This window comes from Microplitis demolitor, chromosome 5 (genome assembly GCF_026212275.2).
Source record: "Microplitis demolitor isolate Queensland-Clemson2020A chromosome 5, iyMicDemo2.1a, whole genome shotgun sequence".
In the NCBI taxonomy this organism is placed as follows: Eukaryota; Metazoa; Arthropoda; class Insecta; order Hymenoptera; family Braconidae; genus Microplitis; species Microplitis demolitor.
The window spans coordinates 9,154,143-9,175,636 of record NC_068549.1 but is presented as its reverse complement, the minus strand read 5'-3'; the positions used below and the strand labels follow the sequence as shown (position 1 = coordinate 9,175,636).

Genomic DNA, 21,494 nt, shown 5'->3' with positions numbered 1-21,494 from the left:
ATAGATAGATATGAAATATATTAATAGATATGATGGATATCTCGATAATTTATTTAAAAAATAAATAATTTATGTCTATAAGTACTTACAATTTGATAATATTCTAATGACAAATTCATCGTTTGGTGATAAGTTGATTTGTAATCATCATTATATAAATTTACGTGTAATTTTTTAATAAGTCTATGAATATTTTGTGTTGCTCTATTAAAATAAGATTGTCATTTTTCTTAAAAATTTGATGAATATTGAATAAAAATAAGACATAGTGGAAAAATTATTGATTCTAATTTGTATTAGATTATAAGTCAACTGTAATTATAAGACAACAATAACTTCCAAAATGTATGATTTCATCAAAATTTGACTCCAAATATTTGATTCAATTATACATGAATACATATGATTATATTTAACTGATTAAATAAGGCCAATGATTAGGTCTCATTAAATAATTATTGGCCATATATAATTATATAAACCTTATATATAATCATATATAATTTTATATGATTATATATGATTAGACCTGACCAATTTTCAGGTCTAATTATATATAAGTGGTTATATATAAATATATATGATTAGGCAAATACTTTATATAATTATATATGATTAGGCAAATACTTCATATACAGTCGAGTCTCGTTATGAACCCGCATAAAGGGGTGTAGGGGAATATAATTCTAAGAACTTGTGTACCCCCACTCTGTCAGCGCAGGCGACAGTCGTGAGTTGAACTTCCCCTACTTTTTAAGCGTGTGAGTGTGTACGTGATTGTTTCCAGTATCTCGTTATGAGTCCGTTTGACTTGAGTGTCATGTTTCTTATAGTAATACAGCTATACAGTGTCTTGCTTATAAACAAATAATAGGACTAATATGATAAATAAACTCTTAATTTCTTTTCATGAATATACGGTTTCATATCGAGACTCTGAAATTAATTTTTTTTTCACGTTGTGGAGGGGGAAGGTCTTCCGTGGAAATCCTGGTTCACGGACTCATAACGAGCGGACTCATAACGAGATTCGACTGTAATTATATATGATTAGATCTGGCCAATTTTCAGATCTAATTATATATAAGTGTTTATGTATGATTAGGCAAATTCATTTTTTCCCGGGCGTTTTGAGGTTCTATAAAGCTATTCTGACTAATTTCAAAATGATGTCCGAGTGTATATATGTGTCTACGTAAGTACGTACATATGTATGTGTCACGGCTATATTCAAAAATTTTATTTTTTTTTCTTCTCAAATAAGTACACACTGACCTCTTGTACGTAAACCTTTTTATATATAATGCCGACTTACTGACGCCAGCAGGCATGCCATGAACAGGCATGATCAGGTCTCATTTCAGGCCTGATCATACATGAATAGGCATGATTAGGCCTGATCATTTTTTCCCAGGAGGTCATCAGCTCACTTAATAGTCAACATCTATTTCCCGGGGATCACACGTGTGCATTGGCCGAGGATTTTCGGGCGAGTCCGAGTCTTTTCGTATTTTTTCGCTAATTTACACTGGATAACCCGTCCCATAAATGCTTAAAGTTGGGAATATAATAATTCTAAAGTAAGTTTCTTACCTGGGACACTACAAATGGTGGGCGCGATCTAGTGAGACGCACCGAACTACTCCCTCTGCTGCTGCCTAGCACCATAACTTTTTAAATCAATAATCATTAGGTTTAAATATATATTTATTAACCTCAAAAAAAAATATACATTAATTCCAAATGAATATATTTTTTTGTGTCTAAGTAATATTTATTAGAGTTTATATAATAATATTTTGCTTTAATATTGGGATTTGTTGGCACTATAAAATAGTTTATTTGTCCACTAAATAAATATTTCCTTAACTTTACCAAATGATTTTATTATCTTAGAGAGAGAAATATATGTCTACCAAATAGAGTTTATTAAATCATTTGTTAAAAATGACAAAATAGTTTATGTTGACGTAATAAAATTTAATTGTCCCAATTGAATATTAGTTTAACAGAATTTAACAAAACCAATTTAATTGTCCGAAGAGAAATTTTTTCTCAGTTGTAACAGTGCACTTTGAATTTTCGACTTGAAAATCGGGCGCGATAAATTTAAGTTATCTTGATAGCCATCTAACATGCTAATCGTATACTATTTTACACTTTTCAGTTACTGAGGGCCCTGTAAGAGGCCCGTAAGATCGAATTTTAATTAAATTATAGGCGGCAATTGAGTAGTTCCCCGTCAGCTAAACTTTATCTATGAAAGCAAGGAATTGCTCGAGAGACAGGCTCTGGCTACCACTCACAGTAGACCAGTAGGGTAGTGGACTGATGATGCTTGGCGAGGTCCCTACTCTACCCCAGAGCTCAGTACATATAACACGAGCTGGCCTAAAGCTAGTCGACTATCTAGTCATTTAGTCCCAGTAATCAGTTTATTTTAATTGTGTAGTTGAATTGAGTTTGGTCGTCCGGTATCGATATAGGTGCAGTGACTATTATAAAATATTTAATCGAAGAACATTGGTACCGGCCATGTAAACATATTTTGAGTTAAAAAGTTAAAATTTAATTTGAATTGTGCCGATAACAAAAAAATTGAGAGTGTTGCCGTATCGTTGCTGTTCATGTCCTGGGGTTTTCTACCACCGAAGATTGGGTCTACGTCTTTGATGCCACGTTCGCTGTCTACGCTTATTGAGGGTCAATTCCATCTACCACAGCAAGGATGAAACACGTCATACAGTACGCCGTAAATGGGATCCTTCTTCCCCAATTGAAATTTTTTGGTCTACTCCTCCCGCGTAAAATAAAATATTAAACTTCAAATGCTATAATTATTCTAAATTAATTTAATAAAATAAAATTTGGAGAAATTTCCATTCTGTAATTGATTGGGTACTTGGTTAAATAAAAGTATTTTCTTTTGATCATATAAAACCAAAATCTTTTACTTAATAAACCACCAGGCCTTTCATTTCAAAATTGTTAGATTTAGCGAATATTCCAGGGGAACGAGGCGAGCCCCCCCCCCCCCCCAGCTCACGAAATAAATTAAGTAAGTTAATTATAAGTAACTGTGGCCAGGATAAGAGCTAGCCCAACCAGGCCCACCGGTTATACAGTGTATGAGCTGCAAGTAATAAAAATTTTATACGTGATAGATTCTTGCTCAACAAAATTTTATATCTTATACATGATAGATTTTTAGTCAATAAAATTTTATATCTAATTTATTAATTGCATACTTCGAGCGCGAAAGCGCTGAGGGTGCTTTATGATCACTAAATTTTTTGACTCATTCAATCACATTAAATTATCTCCAGACTTTTTCAATTACACTAAAATGGGTCAAATTTTATACCAACACAAAGACAATTTATCAAAGAATAATTTTGACCCAATATTGTCGATTAATTATTCCATTAATTAAATATAAATTATTTTAATCCCACTGACACGAGTTGTCAATTGTCGTGTATGAAACTTAGTAAACCAAATAACTCTCGATAGAAACCATTAATCGGTCTAATTTTTTTTTTTTATCATCTTTGTATTTTTGATCACAAGAACCCTATTGAAAATTACTGTCTAAATCCTTTTAGTTTAATTGTAATTATTGAAATCGTAAAACTGCTCTCTTAATCTGAATCAGTGAATGTTCACTGATGTAAATAGTCCCAAGCGTATCATTGCAAGTCAGTAAAATGTTACTGATTCAATTAGTAAAAATCGATTTACTATTAGAATCAGTAAAATGTTACAGATTCAATCAGTAGAAATTGCTTCATTATTCTAATTAATAAAATTGCTACTGAATAAAATAATGATCGTAACAGATGTAATTGGTCGTAACTACTGATTTAGTTTTTGATGCGAAGAAAAATCAGTATTTATTGATTAATGCACATTAAAAAATACAAATTCATATCATGATCATATATTAAGCCGTTGATGAAAATAGAATCCACATATATACAAGTTTTTCGATAAAATACGTTCTTCATTCTGTAACCAAGTGGTATTTCTTTATTCTCTACAGATTCACTGCATTCTTTTGATACATCCATGTGTTGATTTAAATTCTTCAATCCATCAAATGGGTTTTGAAAGTTAAATTTATTTAATAAGTCTTCTATTTCAATATCATCAAGTAATTGTCTGTTAAATCATAGTAATTTTCCATTAAAAATGATTATGAACATTTATCTGGAAATAATGATGATATTTATTTATAAACATGAAATAATTAATAAGACGATTTCAGGTTATGCATTACGTATCATGTAAATCAACTAAATACACGAAAAAACATTTCAGAATTATTCTACTCATATTCAATTGAGACAAATAAATAAGTTTCATTATCGTATATAAATTATATATTAACTTTTGTTTGTTATAATATTTTAAACTTACCGTAATAATAGTGTAGTATAAATAATAATCTTTGATTGCAATTTCCCAGGAAAAAATGATTTTGCCTAATTATATATAATCTCTTATATATGATCAGATCCTAAAATTGGCCAGATCTGATTATATATAATCATATATGATTATAAATAATTATGCATGAACGAATATAGTCATTTTTAGAATCTTATTTATAATATTTAAAAATTATTAATTAAGTAATTTAATTGGGATTTATTGTCTTCATCAATACAAATGTCGATTAAGATTAAATAAAAAAAAAAAAAATTACAATCCGTTAACTACTTTCCACTACGGGGTTACCCGTACAATTAATGTCCCACGGCGATGCTAATTACCTCTGGTTATCGCTGGATTGTAGTCTGATCCTCTAGTCTACTATACACCTATAATCGAAAAAAATCTATGGCATTACAAAAAAAAAAAAAATGACAATTTCTATTTTATTTTTTAAATTATTAAAATTCCTATAACTCGGAAATTATGGACTTTAGCGACTTGACTTATAGGGTTTTTTTTGAAGGGAATAAAATTTCCTATAAAATTCCCGTTAACATTTTTGGTGTGCATTCATTGGTTTACGTTCTGCAAGCCAATAAAGGTCAATTTGATACGAAAAATGACTTCCTCAGCGGACATCAGTGAAACAGCTGAAATTGTAGCTGAATTACTATGGGCACTTTTGAAGAACACCAAACGCCCTACAGTTTGCGACCAAAACCGTGTCGATATCATAAAACGCAGCTGAGTATTAGAAAGTTAAAAAAGAAGTAACTTAATTTACGTGTATTTTAAATGGGAAATCTTGGAAATCAAATGGAAAGTACTTAGGATTGGAATTAAGAGCTCAAACTTGGCAGGAATTTTTGATTTTACATGAAAAACAATATTTTTCTTGATGAGCAACAAAAAAAATACTTTCACCGGAAACGAAGCACCCTAATATATATATATATATATATATATATATATATATATATATATATATATATATATATATATATATATATATATATATATATATAAGTTTTCATCAATAACATATACCGACTATGAACTTCCCTGATTAAGGAAAATAATTTAATCCATGCTAAGTGTATATCTATATATTACTCGATTTAAATGGTTTTAAATTATTTAAAATTGTTTTGAATCATCTTAAATAATTTTCTTAATCAAGGTCATATTTACTTAAGTTTAATGTTAGTTCGAAATAATAATTCTGATTCTCTATTTTATTGTTATAGATTTATTTTGTAGTTTTGAAATCTTAAAATCGTAAATTCATTCACCCAGCATGAAATGAGATTGAATTTTGTAGTTTTGTGAATATAAACTATTTATATATATATATATATATATATATATATATATATATATATATATATATATATATATATATATATATATGATATTACTTTTCACGAAAAATTATTTCAATTTCTCGATAATGTTTGCTCCTCTTGTCTGTGATTTGAATGTGATGGTGCATGGAGAGGATCTTCAAAAAAAAGAGGATTCTTCACTTCAATTTCACCAGCCTAAAACAAAAACAAAATCACCGTTAAAAATGAAAATAGTTTAATTTATTATTAAGTAACTATTTTAAACATACTCGTGAAAAACCTATGCGTTAAGAATGAATGTAATGTAATTCAGGGTATATAAGGGTAAACAAACCCTTAAATTAATTTTTTTTTACTTATTTTCAACCTCTCCGATAGAATAAAATTAATTTAACGTCAATCCTTAGAAAAATATTTTTCTTTTTCCAGAGTTGACTCCTTAGAGAGCTAATTTCCCAGACAGCATTCAAGTCGGAATGACTTCGTTACGACGTCTTTTCGAAGGCGTCCTCAAGAAGTCTTATAATGACTTCTTAAAAGTGTCAATTTTAAGAACTCTCAATTAAGAGTTCTTGAAGACTCCATAAATAAGACATCAGTTTTGTGACGTCTAAATGTATTCTTTTTTTTTAACATCTTAATGAAGTCAAGATTAGGAATTCCTTAAAATGTCATCTATAAGACATCAATTTTGTGACATCTTAAACTATTCATTTTTCTGACTTCATTTAAAAAGCAGATGGAGTAAGTGTGGGTATTACTGCGGTTTTTAACTTTCCGCTAAGAAAATTGCAAATTTTCAAAAATTTGGGAAGTTAGTGGTTTCAGTCCGATTTTCGAAAATCGAATTTCCAAGAGGTCTTGACGTTTTGAGGTTCTAGGAAGCTATCCTGACTAATTTCACGATGATGCCCGAGTGTACGTATGTATGGGCATACGTACGTACTAGGGGAGTGCAAATATCGAATAATTTGATTCGAATTCGTGTCGAATAATACGTAAATTCGAATATTCGCACACCCCTAGTACGTACGTATGTAAATATCTATAACTTTTGAACGGATGAACCGATTTTGATCGTCAAGATGTCATTTGACGCGGCTTGCGAATATCTTAAAGTTGACAAAAAAATTAAACTTGATCGGTACGGCTTGTTCAGAGATATTCCAAAAATAGACTTTTTTCAAAAATGTTATTTTTGGATAACTTTTTATGTTCTCGATGGATTGATTCCAAAATCAACTGGGCTCTGAAGCTTCATAAGCCGCGTCGAATGCCACCACAAACATCAAAATCGGTTAATTCGTTTAAGAGAAACCGTTGTCGAAAGAATTAAAAAAAAAATTTTTTTAGTATTCTCGAAATTTTTCAAAAACGACTCAATAAATCAATTTCAAAATCTGATCAGTTGTAGAACTCAATAAAACGCGCCGATTGCTACTTTAACCGTCTTAATCGGTTTATTTGTTTGGGAGATATCGTTTGAGAAAAAATCGTAAAAAACGTTTTTTTCTCAAAAACAAAAAGATACAAAAGTATTTTCGAGCTCGAAGAGCTCGAAAATGTATCTACAACAACTTTTCGAGCTCAAGGAGCTCGAAATATGCGGGAAGTTTTGGGGCTGGCCCGCAGGGTCAACCGACAGATCAATTTTTTCTTTTAAACAAAGGCATACAAAAGTATTTTCGAGCTCAAAGAATGTATCTACAACAATTTTTCGAACTCCAGGAGCTCAAAATAGGCGGGAAGTTTTGGGGCTGGCCCGCAGGATCAACCGACAGACCGATTTTTTTTGTAGGTATTACTTAAAAGCAATTTAATGAAGTTTATTTCAAGATACCGATAGTTTTTTTTATTTTATACCCAAGTTGTACTTATTGTTAACTTAATACAAAATCAACAATGAGATAAACTAATATTTTCTTTAAATAATAAACATATTAAAGACATGTCTGTATGCATGTAATACGGCGGGACCTAAAGTGGCTTGTCTCTATTACTGCGTGCCAATTACTGCGGCTAAATCAATTACGAAAAACATCGGAATCAGACATAAAATGAAATAGAACAAGTTTGAAAGATAATTATTGGCCTAATAAAATAATTGATAAAATTTATTAATATAATAATAGATTTATATTAATTTATAAAAATAAATATGACAAGTAAACACTGCACAGTACAGTCTACTGATGACGGCTTCGGACTCATGAAAATTCCAATTTCATCGCCATTAAAAATTCTTGTAGACTTTTGTAGAATTTTGTAGTCTTTATCAGTAAAAAACAGTGAAGTAGTTAATAATACTAGTGATCCATCCTCGTATCTGATCTTTGTTAACTTAGCCCGGGTAACAAACAAATTTTCAGAAATTCTTTCTGAAACATTTGGATGACGTTTTAACAAACTTTCAAGCCAAAACCTTTCTCGTTTATTATTAAGGAATGGGGTTTTCGTATTATTCTTGTCACACAGTATTTTTAAGTTTTCAACCGATTTTTTTTTTGTTACTGGGAGACCTTTTTTACAATAGTAGAAAATCCATTGAACTATAGTTCATTTTCTTGTTCATATCTGTAAGTACGGTTGATGGTCCAGGTGGTTTGTCACTGTATTTGTAAATTTTTCTTGCTCTTATCGTTGATTTCGGTATATTATATTTCCTAGAAACTTCAGCAACTTTCATGTCTCCTAGAACTTCAGCTAAAGCTAATTTTACGTCAGCTTTATTATAATTATATCTTGTTTTTTTTTTTTTTTTTATCATTTTAGATCAACTTTTTTTTATCAACCTTCTGTTTATTAATAACTTTAGGCATTGTTGATTTTGATCAAAAAATAACTTACAGACAACTTGATACACGCACTATTTTTATAGGTTAAAATAAGACAATTTACTACCGCAGTGATTGGTACAAACGCAAACAACTAGAGGCGTTTTTATTACTGCGGGCTATTGAGAAAACCGCAGTATTACATACATGTCCAGTTTATAGGTACCAATTACTGCTTCCGTAAATAAATAATGTTAATTAATCAAAATTCAATTTTTATTGAATTTTTCGTATTAAAAAAAAGGTTATCTTACTTCTGTAAGCAATAAATATATAAATTATCATTTATTTAAGAAAAAGGGGCCTTTTAGTTTCATGTCTTTTCCCTGATTAAAAAAAAAGATTCAAAATGATTAGAAACGATTCAAAACAATTCAATTTTACTACTATACAGATATACATTCACTATTGAGTGAATGGTTTTTTTAATCAGGGTTCGCGCAGTAACTCACAAAAAAGGCATTATATTTAACCACTACAACCTATCAATATTAATTCATTAGTAACAAATTCAAAATTTATTATACATGTAAAACTACTGTACAGTTAATTTCTTTGAGGTTCCAATTATTAGCAATAATTTTTTGAAACAAAGAAAAACTCAGTTATCGTTTATTTATAATTGAAATAAAAAAATCCGCAGTAATACCCACACTCGCAGTAACACCCACACTCGCAGTAACACCCACACTCACCCTACTTCAAAAGCAATTTAATGGAGTATATTCCAAGATATCGATAACTTTTTTTTATACCCAAGTTGTACTTATTATTAACTTAAAAAAAAAAATCAACAATGAGATGAACTAATATTTTCTTTAAATAATAAGCATTTTAAAGACGTCTATGTGTATGTATTACTGCGAGGCCTAAAGTGGCTTATCCCTATAACTGCGTGCCAATTACTGCGCGAATGATCCAATTACTGCGTGCCTATTACTGCGACTAAATCAACTACGAAAAACATCGGGATCAGACATAAAATAAAATAGAACAAGTTTGAAAGATAATTTTTGTGACAGACACTTGAAATCTACGACATTTAGCGCCTATAGCCGGCAGCTAAAAATATTAGATAAGATACAGCTAGTAAAAAAGATACCTAATCGTTTTCATAGTGACGTCATCATCGGACCAAAAAATATTTTTTGGTTACATGTGCGATAGCAAACGACCAAAAAATATCGAAGTAACTTAACGAGCCATCTTGTGACAAAATTTATCATCATTTCAATTCGTCCGCTTACCGACTTCTCTCTCATTTTCATCAAATACTCAAAACAATCTTACCAAATAAATAGACGCGGATTTATAATCTGCCATTTATAGGCACTAAATGTAGTAAATTTCAAATATCTGTCACAAAAACTAATGTATTTATCTAGTACAATCGAGTCTAAGACGCTCGCACTCGATAGATAAACTACTATATTAACTTAATAAAATTTATTAATATAATAACAGATTTATATTAATTTATAAAAATAAATATAACAAGAACACCGCACAGTACAGTCTAGTGCAGTAGACCGTCACCATGGTGACGGCTTCGGACTCATGTGGAAACTCCAATTTCATCACCATTGAAAATTACTGTAGAATCGATTTTCGTAGTCTCCATCAGTAAAAAACTCAGTAAAGTAATTAATAATACTAGTGAACCATCCTCTGATACTCTGTTAACTCAGCCCGAGTAACAGATACATTTTCAGAAATTCATTCTGAAATATTTGGATGACGTTTTAACAAACTTTCAAGCCAAAACCTTCCTGGTTTATTATTAGGGAATGGAGTTTTCCTATTACCCTCGAAACCTTGAGCTCACCGTGGAAATACCGTGGAATCACTGTGTTTGTGGAAACACCGTGCAACCTATGCAGTTTCCACGGTTGATTTGTTCCATTTTTCCACGATATTTCCACGGTAGTTTTTCGCTGGGCCCACGGTGTTTCCACACCAAATCTACGGTAAAAACACAATGAATAATCACCGTGATTTCACGCTGAATGCACGTTCGTTACACTTTGAACCCATAGTTAATCCACAATGGTTTCATTGTGCTTATGTCATTGATCCACAGTGAAAACACGATGTATTTACGATAGGTATGCAATTAGTTTTCTTAATGATTAAACGAAGAATCCACGGTAAATTCGCGGTGATTATGTAATAGTTACACAGTAATAACATCGAGAATTTACGATGAAAACTCGATAATCTAACAGAACAACATTCTATCTATGAGAAATTAACTTATAAAAAATCAATTGTGTGGCATCTACTTAACTGGGAAACTCTTATAAATATTATCTGATTGAATAATTAAAAAAAAACGGCTATGAGAGCTTACCTATAACAGTTAAATAAAAAGCTTATTTATATTTTTGTCCAACAATTTCTATTAAAATAAATAAAAATGTCTTTAAATATTTTTCCAATAATTTGATTTCTCTCTACTCAATATCAAAATTATTAGGATTTTTTTTATTTTTTAACTGGTTATAATTTTAAATTATAATTTAAAATTATAAAACGATTAAGTATAAACTTTTAATAATTAAATAATTCTATATAGTTACAATTTAGCGATGTATATAAGGGTTGGCCAAAAGAAAACCAAATATTTTGAAGTTGACTTCTTTTGGCGCGTTTGGTAGAGAGTAAATTTTAGAGCTGCACGCGCAAGCGTACCGCAAAAACGACATGATGAAGTTGGCCACCAGATATAATTAAAAGTGTATATTTATTTTACTGACTATTAGGTTAACTCGTATACAGAATAATCGCAAGGTATCCAACAAAACATGTGGTTATATTTGGAATCGATAGAAAAGCCATTGTACGAAAAACATTCCATATACATTAATTATAAATTGTGAATTATTTATATAAATATAAATTTATTATCTATAAATGTTTCCTAAATTATGATGTAAAAAACGTATCAGTGATAAAAAATTTATTAAAACTTTAAGTGTTTTAAAAATTGGAGGTTAATTTTTTTAAATTGCGTAAAACCTTTGAAAGTTTTAAGTATTTGAAGTTGATTTTATGTAAGTATTATTTTTAATAAGTTAATGAAATAATTACTAATTTAAGTAATAAGTAATTGAATATTTCATAAGACATATTTCATAAAAATAAATAATTAAAAATAATTTTCATTATTTTTAATGAGTAATTTAAAAAAATTTCAACACATTGTAACCAAAAAATAAAATTATGCATATATATATTGAAAAAAAGTAATAATAAATAAATAAATTTTATTGTTTTGAGAAGAAAAAAACATATAACAACAAATTTTATTTTAAAAGAAAGAGATATAATTTATTTTTTTGCGAAAATAAAGAAATTTCATTCAATATTAAAAGATTTTAGTAAATACATTAATTTTAGAGTTACGTTACAATTATTTACCATTAACAACTGTAAATAAATGAATTACACTCAATAATTTTATAATATTTTACCCATTTTGTAACGAAAAAAAAAAAAATATAAATTAAAAACAAAAAGTAAATAAATGAATTTTATATTAGAAGAAAGGGAAATAATTTATTTTTGCAAAAAAATTAATTATTTCTCTTTCTTGTAAAATTAAATTTGTTATTATATATATATATATATATATTTTTTGTTAGAATTGTTTTAAATTACTCATTAAAAATCATGAAAATTGTTTTTAATTATTTATTAAAAATTAATATGTCTTATGAAATATTCAATGACTTATTACTTAAATTAGTAATTATTCTATTAACTTATTAAAAATAATACTTACATAAAATAAACTTTAAATACTTAAAACATTTAAAGTTTTTACAAAATTTCTATCACTGATAAATTTTTCACACCATAATCTAAGAAAAATTCATAAATAATATTTTTATATTTATATATATAATTCACAATTTATAATTAATATACATGAAATGTTTTTCATAAGCTGGCTTTTCTGTCAATTTCAAAAATAACTACGTATTTTGTAATAAGTATGATATTTTATAGTGATAAGTATGACAGTTTCGCCGGACAAGTAAGAAGATTTTGGAATTTACTACAACTTGACTTCAAGCTCCAATAACTTTTGAACAGATGGATTCATCAAAAAATGATAAGAAACTTTTTGTAGAACGTTTAATTTTCTACAAAATAATATCTCATAGTTCTAAATGAAAATTATGAAAATCTAACTTATTATACACGTTACTCAGACGTAAATAATGAAAAAAAAATATGTGTTGTTAAATCTAATAGTAATGGGTACAAATGCATATAACTAGAAGCGTTTCTATTACTGCGGGTTATTGAGAAAATATTAATTTAACAATTAATTTGATATTTAATTCTGGCTCTCCTGCCGAGAATGAATTTTTGCAATAATTATTTTATTTAATTATATTGAATTCTGGTTTTTCTGCCGAGAATTTATTTGACGAAACACGTGGTTAATTTTTACTTTATTTTCCTTACAATAAATTCTGGCTTTCCCGCCGAGAATTTATTTTATTAATCAATGATTTATCAATTCTGGTTTTCTTGCTGAAAATTAATTTACACACAGCACTACGATGTTAACGCTAAATTTTGCACTTATTCACTGGATGATACCCTTGGCGTCTAACTGGATTTCCTTGGTCTTCAATTGGTTTCCGGTCTCCTGGATGATATTCACGGCAGATGTATGTCCGTTTAGCTCATCGGATCGACCGACTCTTCTCTGTTTCAGCTCTGTCCTCTGATTATATATTTTTCGCTCGGTCATTTTCGGCAATTTCCGGAAAATGGCCTTCCCACTTAATTAATTTTGAGACAGAAGTCCGAGCTTCTTCAATTAACGCGCCCGCGAACAAGTCGAAAAACTCTAACGGGTACTCATTCGGGGTTACGTCTCGGGTAACTGACCAGCCGGGGAAAATCACGATTTTCCCTGATGATAAATGAATTTTATCCCGTTACCAATATTAGAAAATATATGTGGCCAATTTAACTATATTTTCTGAAATATTTATTTTTATATTAACAAAATTGTTAGAAAATCCAAAAGTGCACACCTCAATCGATTATTTTATTTTTAATCATTACTTTTATTATATAATATTAATGTTTTTTATTTTATTATGAACTTATATTCAACTTACAAATTATCAATTTGATTTTTTTATTTCTTATTTTTTGTTTAATATTTTTTTGCTAACATTTTTTTGAAATATCCCGTCTTTTGTCTTATTAGTCTTATTAGTCTGGGTTCGATTCCCAGTTCGGGCTATCTATATTTTACTCAATTTATCTATAAATTGTCTTATTGAGAAGGTTTGCATGTTTTATGCACCGTCCATCGTACTTATATGTCTCTTTTTTTCAAACATATTGATACGCTAGTGCTGCCACCAGTAGTTGATAGAGAGAAACAATGAAAAAAATAATAAGAACAGTAAAAATAGCGAGTAGCAGCAGCAACTTGTAGTAAGAGTTAATTAATTAATTAAGTAATTCGTAGCAAACAAAATTTTTTATCTGTTATATTTATTGAGTTATAGAATATTAAGTTGAAACAAAAAATTTTTTTTTCGAAAAACTATTATTTATGCGAGCGCTAACTGAAAAATGGATATATTGATCTAAAATTTTAACAGGATTTTTTTTTTGTCAGAAAAACCCTAATTGTCGTATGGGACCGAAAAAAAATATCGATTTTATTTGGCACAGTCTAAGATATATGCATAGATAAATTTTTTAACAAATGGTTTTGTTGGAATTTACTCAACTAATTATGATAAGTTATGATAAAATTCTTTTAAAAATCTCCCTAAAATTATGGATTGAAAGATTAATGGTCATAGAAATTTTAAATTATCTAAATTAGTGAAATTCATCGGACTCACAGGTGCTAGACCAGGACATTCATAAACAGTGTAGTCTCCTTCGTCATTTTCTTCATCACTGCCGGCTTCAGATACTGATCCTGGATCTCGCACTGCAGTTGTTCTATGAAAAAATGTGAAAGTAAAATAGAATTGTTATTTTTATAATTATTGAAATGTCATGAACATTATATTTACTTCTCTAAAGCAATTATCTGCTGTTTTTGGTGTTGAAAATGATACATTTGAGCAGATTGTGCTAATCTCTGATCTTCAGAAGGTGACACATCTTTATTAGGTCCTGTCACTCCATAAGCTGGATATTCGATATTTGCAGTTGCTTTTGCCCTACGTTGATACCTACAATTTTTCCATATACATATTTTGACGAATCATTACAATTATTGAAGAAATCAATTTAATGCACAATCTTACCTGTACCAAGTAAGACTGATAAAAACTAAGACAAACACTATTGCTGCACTACTACCCGAAATGATACCTGTTAATGACATTATAGTTATGTTTAGGGATTAAAAAGTAGGTTGAATGAGTAATTTCAATTAAATAATAACAGAAATTGATAATTTAAATACTTATTGTGATGAATTAACTTATATAATATACTTAATTTAATCGAAAGGTATTACGTGGCAACGGCCATCCCTGATTTTGCTGCCACGAAAATATGTTATTCTACGTCAAATTCTACGAGACACTCATTTTATTTTTTCTGCCGAAAAACATATCTAGGGAGGTGACACCGGCCCTCAAAGTTAAACTTAAGGCATTATGAGTTCCATATACTTATAGTTAATTTTTTTTCAAATGATCAATGATGAAATATGCATACAAGTATACATTTAAAAATTGAAACTGATTACTATATATAATAGTTCAAACTATTGATAATTGAATGAAAAAATAACTTCTGCTTATTTTCATCGAAACAAATTTTAATTAAAAGAGCAGAAAAATGCTGGAAATACATCTTTTAGTGCTAAAAAAAATATATATTTATTTTAAGTGAAGCCTTAAATAATACTATGCCATTTTCTACTCTACACGGAAAAAAAACTGTTGCTGCGACAGGACATGACCCTCTTGCAGCCACAGGACTTAGTTCTGTTGTAGCTACAGGAATTGCCCTATAGCTGCAACAAGAAAGTCACGCAGTATTCACAAGATATTAATAAGATTTACTGCCTATAAAATTATTGGTAAATCCAATTTTACACGTTTTTAATTCCTCAGTAGATTACTTCCCATTTTAAAATCAAGTTTTACATAATTTAAATAGGGTCTATCGTTTTTAACTGTCAACTGTATAGTAACGTTATTTAAATTTACAACTATTACTCTTCAATTATAATTATAGAAAACTCTAAGAAAAAATCAGCGACTATCAAAGAATGATATTATTCAAAAGTATTTTAATATTCTAAATGTCATAGGTCAGGAATGTATAACATATTATAAATCAATCACTTACTAATTGAATACGCATCATCGATGATTTTATTTGAAGAAATAAGTATAGGAACGTCATCTATTTGCTTCTGAGTTCCGGGTACTAACATATTGTAGCTTATAAATTCACTGTTTGATATAATATCTTCGTCAGGAATACGGAAATAATTCAGTTTATTCGAACTTAATATTTTTTTATTTATCGTATGTTGTTCTTCGCTACTACTAGAGTCGTGATTGGAATTTACATATTTTCCAAAATCATCTGTAATATTTCCATTTTCGTTATAACGTGGATCGTTTGGTGTTATAGCGAACGTAGTATCAAGGAGATTCATTTTAAGACCATGAAAATTATATGTGAATTCAAACTTATCTTCATTCATGTGAATTTTTGGATTACGATTCATTTGTGTTTTAAAAATATGATACATTGTTGATTTTTGAAGTGGAAGAGTAATAATTTTTGTGTCAAAATTTTCCGATTCTGGAAGTCTGGCATTGCCATGATCATAATTATTTTTTTTTATTATAATATCATTTGAATGAAAAATTTTTTGATTTTTTATTGGAGAACGGGGAAGTGTAATTTTGGAATAATCAGAAGTTAACAGTGGAGACTTATAATCAACATACAAGTTTTCTATTGACCAGAGGAAATCCAAAATATTATTGTTTTTCAAATGTTGAGGAAAATACTTTTTTTTTTGAATTATTCGTCGTCTTTTTAAAACTTGAGGAATCTTAGATAGTGATCTAGAAATATAATCGTTATTGTTTTTTAACTGCTCCTCTGAAATATCTTCTCCAACGAACGGAGACTTATGTACAACATTTTGGAGTTGCTGCAATTCCTGCTGCCTATCGGACTCAAAAAGTTTCATCCTATTACGAAAATCTCGTCCTTCTGCCATGACATCTATGAAATAGCAAAATATTATTTAAGTATAATGTTTACGGATTTTGTAAGTAATTTATTATCTTATTATTTTCTTATCTTATTAGCGGTTCGACAAAAACGAGTCAATTTGATTATTTTTTGACTTAAGAAATAGTTGTTAAAAATAATCAGTAGCAATATCTTTACCAAATTTGGTGAATAATGTGCGCCATTTTCAAATTCCTGCTACGAACATTGTAGGTTTTCTAAAATTTGGGGTTATTGTTTACACACCGATTTTCGAAAATCAAGTTTTCATCGGATGTCGGAGTTTTGAGGCCCTAAGAAGCTGTGTGTGTGTGTGTGTGTGTGTGTGTGTGTGTGGATGTAAACTCTTCATACCTTTTTTATGAATTGACTGATTGAGATGATTCTTGCGGCAATCAAAAGAGCTTATTGACCGTAACCTTTCCTGAAAATTTCAGATCGTTCGATCGAATAGACTGAGAAAATTGGAAAATTCGAAAAAAAAAAATTTTTTTTTTAGATTTTTTAAAATCTTTCAGTGACAACTGAACGAATCGATTCCAAAATCCAATCAGCTCTAGAACTTAATACGCATTGATTGCCGTCAGAACCATCTCAATCGGTTAATTCGTTCAAGAGAAATCGTTGGAGAAAGAAATGCTAAAACGCGGTTTTTTTTAAATATCTTCGAAACGACTGAACCAATCGATTTCGAAATCTCATTAGCTCTAGAACAATCATTAGTTCAAAATATATTGATGTTGAAAAGTTTAGAAAATATCATTTTTTATTATTTTTCTTGGATAAATCATAACATAATGCATTAAAATGTGTTTAAAATCATAGTAACTCTTTGTCTTTATAGTCTCTTTCAATCACCACATAATTCAGTGTAAATAGTTCTTTAGTTTAAATAATATTTTCAACAAAGAACTTGAAAAAACACCGTTTTTAATACTTTTTCGGATATTTTACATATTAACGCCCTGATCAGAGTCAAAACTCATTAAAATCTCTATATTAATCACTTACATTGATTTTATCCTGAATAAATTTATTTTATTGAACATTATCATGAAAAAAAATTTAAAAAACGCTCGTTCATTAATTATTTTTGATTCTTAAATTTTCAAAATCTAACATAAAACGTAACTTGTTTGAGCTTGAAAAGCTCATGAAAAAATACTCGCATGCAAAAAAATTTTCGAGCCTGAAAAGTTCAAGAAGCTTACGTAACAATACACATTGAGGCGACGGTTAAAGAATAGAATACAGTAGTCAGTACAATACCAAAAATATCGGATAATTACAAAGAAATTGATGCATTTCTATTTAATTCATATAAAATAATTATGCACATTAAAAGAAAAAAAATAATCAAAGTAAGCATCGACAGCGTTTAAACAATTGAAATGACAAGTAATTGACAAAGTCGAAAATTAATTCGATGGATTGATCAGTCTAATAGATCATGGACGGGCTTCATAACATAACGGTCGAGGGTTCGAGACTCGGCATGGGGGGAATATATAAGAAAAAGAAATATTAGTTATGTTAACTTCATGTTACTATACTTTTATACTGGTCATTTTATAGTTACCACTACTATGCGCTTTTCTCTTTGTACAGCTTGAATCACATTTTATTGGATAACCCATCTATTACTTTCGGAGTAACTATAATCTTTGAATGAAAAGAAAAAAAAAACCTTCCGTTTAAAACACAGGTGAGGGAAAGTTGGTTTGAGTCAGTAACTTAAATTATGATAATGGGGTAGTTCGTCAGTGTTATGATTGATTTCCACTTATTCACTAGAATATGTTTAACCTCAACACCCATTATTTACTTTCGTATAATTCCATTAATTATATATATATATATATATATATATATATATATATATATATATATATATATATATATATATATATATATATATATATATATATATATATGATATTTTCTGAAAACTACGCACGATATTTCATCTTCAACAATTTATCAACAATAGCCAATTTCGAATACAACTTTATTAACTTGCAAAACCAAAATGCAACAACACTTACCTTGATAAAACTCAAATTCACTAGAAGAAGAAGTAGTTATTGATAAGACAATAGCAATGCAAATTATGTTGTAAGATAAAGACTTTGATTTCATGCTGAATAAACTACAGTTTTACACAGGTGGTTACAGCTGATAATACTTATCCTAACATTAATGCCGCTTGATAATTTTATACACCGCTTCGTGTATAAAACTCATAGGACTTGCGCATTTCACTAGTAAGGAAAAACAGTGATCAATACGAAAGTCGTAGATGTAAGTACGCACAGAAGAAAATACGCATGATAATAAAAAACAGTTTATGAAGCACCCTCAGCGCTTTCGCGCTTGAGGTGTGCAATATTTGAGTTATTATAAATCTTTTTATTGGTATAGCTGTAAAAGTCATCTGTTACTATGTATAAAGTTCAGATAACGCAATTACATATAAGGTTTTAAATGTCAAAATACAAAAAATAGACTTCATTCAATAATTGTTAGTGGTGAACACTAGGGTGGGTTGAAAAAAAAAACTTTTTTTTTGTTTTTCTTAGCATGGGGGTAGAATTTGTACCTTACAAAAAAAAATTTTTTTTACTCAACATTTTGAGGTGACCCACTCGTTTTTAAAATAAATAATTAACCAAACGGAGTAGTTCCAAAGAAAACATTTTTTTTTGCCCAAAATCGTGGAAGACATCTAATAATCGTAGAATGTGATTTTTTTTACTCCGCTTTCATCTTAACTCAAAAGAAAATGCATTTCAATTTTGGATTTTTAACTTAAACTACAAAAATAATAGGAAAAAAATTTGTTCAACTTCTGACTCTCAATTAGCTTTCGGGGGAACACCATACCGATTCTAAAAAACCATTTTTATATTTTTTACTACTACCCGTTCTCAAGTTATTGATAAGTTGGGTTTAGTACTTTCAATTTAATATTATTGAATTTTTATTATTGTTAATTTTGTGTTAATATTGTTCATAAATTAATTTTGTTGTTATTGATTAGTTATAAATAAAAAAATATTCAAGACTCTTCAATTTTATTACAAATTTTCATAAAATTTTCGATTAAATACTTTAGTATTACTAATTAACTTTTTTCTTATCAATAACTTGAGAACGGGTGGTAGTAAAAAATATAAAAATGATGTTCTGTAGGGTGTCCTCCCGAAAGCTAATCGAGAGTCAGAAGTTTAAAGAATTTCTTTTCTATTATTTTTGTAGTTTAAGTTAAAAATCCAAAAATGAAAAGCATTTTCTTTCGAATTAAAATAGAAGCGAAGTAAAAACAAATCACATTCGACAATTATTAGATGTTTTCTACGATTTTGGACAACAAAAAATTTGTTCCGTTGGAACTACCCAATTTGATCAATTATTTATTTAAAAAACGAGTGGGCCACTTAAAAATGTTAAGTAAAAAAATTTTTTTTTTCTTGAAAATTTTTTTTTTTATGAGGTACAAATTTTACCCCCTTGTTAAGAAAAATAAAAAAACAGTTTTTTTTTTCAACCCACCCTAGTGAACACGCTTTCATATCTATATACTGTAGGAAAAAATAAAGAACAAAAAATTTGTTAAATGTTCAGATATTCTGAGAAGGTAAAAACTTAGTTAAAAAACTCTAAAATGGCAGACCCTCCTGAGCAGCCCCCAAGCCTCCCGCTGGTGGATCCTCTAAAGCTTGAAAACATAATTATAAACACATTTTCGAGTTCTTTGATCTCGAAAACACCTTTACAGATATCGGTTTTTCCGGGCACATCGAGGTCCAAAAAAGATATGTCTGGTCATGGAACTTACGAAGATTTAAAAATCTAAAAAAAGTAAAATTTATGTTTAAGTTTATTCTTGATAGAGCGCATAAGTCTGGATGAAAATCGATGTAAGTAATCAGACCGCTGAAGCGGTCGAAAAGAATATCGAAAAGAAATCCAGAAAACTGTAAATTTTAACTTCTCGCTAAGAAAATTGGAAATTTTCAAAAATTCGGGAAGTTATTGGTTTCAATCCGATCTTTGAAAACCAAATTTCTACACTGTGAAAAATTCCCATTAAATTTTACTACGGGTGCATTGTAACCCCGGACCATAAGAAAACTGATACAAAATTTACAAGTGTCCCATAGTAAACGTATGCGCATAGGTCCCAATTGTGTCGTCTGCGCATACCGTTTACTATGGGATACTTGTAAATTTCGTACCAGTTTTCTTATGGTCCGGTGTTACAATACGCCCATAGTAAAATTTGTTGGAAATTTTTCACAGTGTATCAGATTTTGACGTTTTGAGCTTCTAGGAAGCTATTCCGACTAATTTCACGATGATATTCGAGTGTATGTATGTGTGTACGTACGTACGTATGTGAATGCCTGTATCTTTTGAACGGATCGACCGATTTTGATATTTAAGGTGTCATTCAACGCGGCTTGTTATTATCTAAAAGCTATGGAAAATTGAGCTTGATGGATAAAGTGCGTTCAAAGATATTACGAAAGTAAAATTTTTTCAAAAATGTTTTATTTAGATAACTTTTAATGTGCTCAACGGATCAATTCAAAAATATAATTAACTATAA

The 21,494-nt window shown here is 29.2% G+C and overlaps 1 protein-coding gene across 1 annotated transcript; it reads right to left on the bottom strand.

Annotated features, from left to right (window-relative positions):
- Positions 1 to 4,718: 4,718 nt before the first annotated feature.
- On the bottom strand, positions 4,719 to 19,198 carry LOC103571364 (uncharacterized). Its single transcript, XM_053739115.1, has 7 exons — positions 18,928 to 19,198; positions 15,977 to 16,873; positions 14,920 to 14,986; positions 14,683 to 14,844; positions 14,506 to 14,608; positions 5,856 to 5,978; positions 4,719 to 4,823 (listed from the first exon to the last, which is right to left on the bottom strand). The coding sequence occupies exons 1-6, from the start codon at positions 19,019 to 19,021 to the stop codon at positions 5,874 to 5,876; spliced, it is 1,428 nt and encodes a 475-aa protein (XP_053595090.1). The 5' UTR covers positions 19,022 to 19,198; the 3' UTR covers positions 4,719 to 4,823; positions 5,856 to 5,873.
- Positions 19,199 to 21,494: the final 2,296 nt, after the last annotated feature.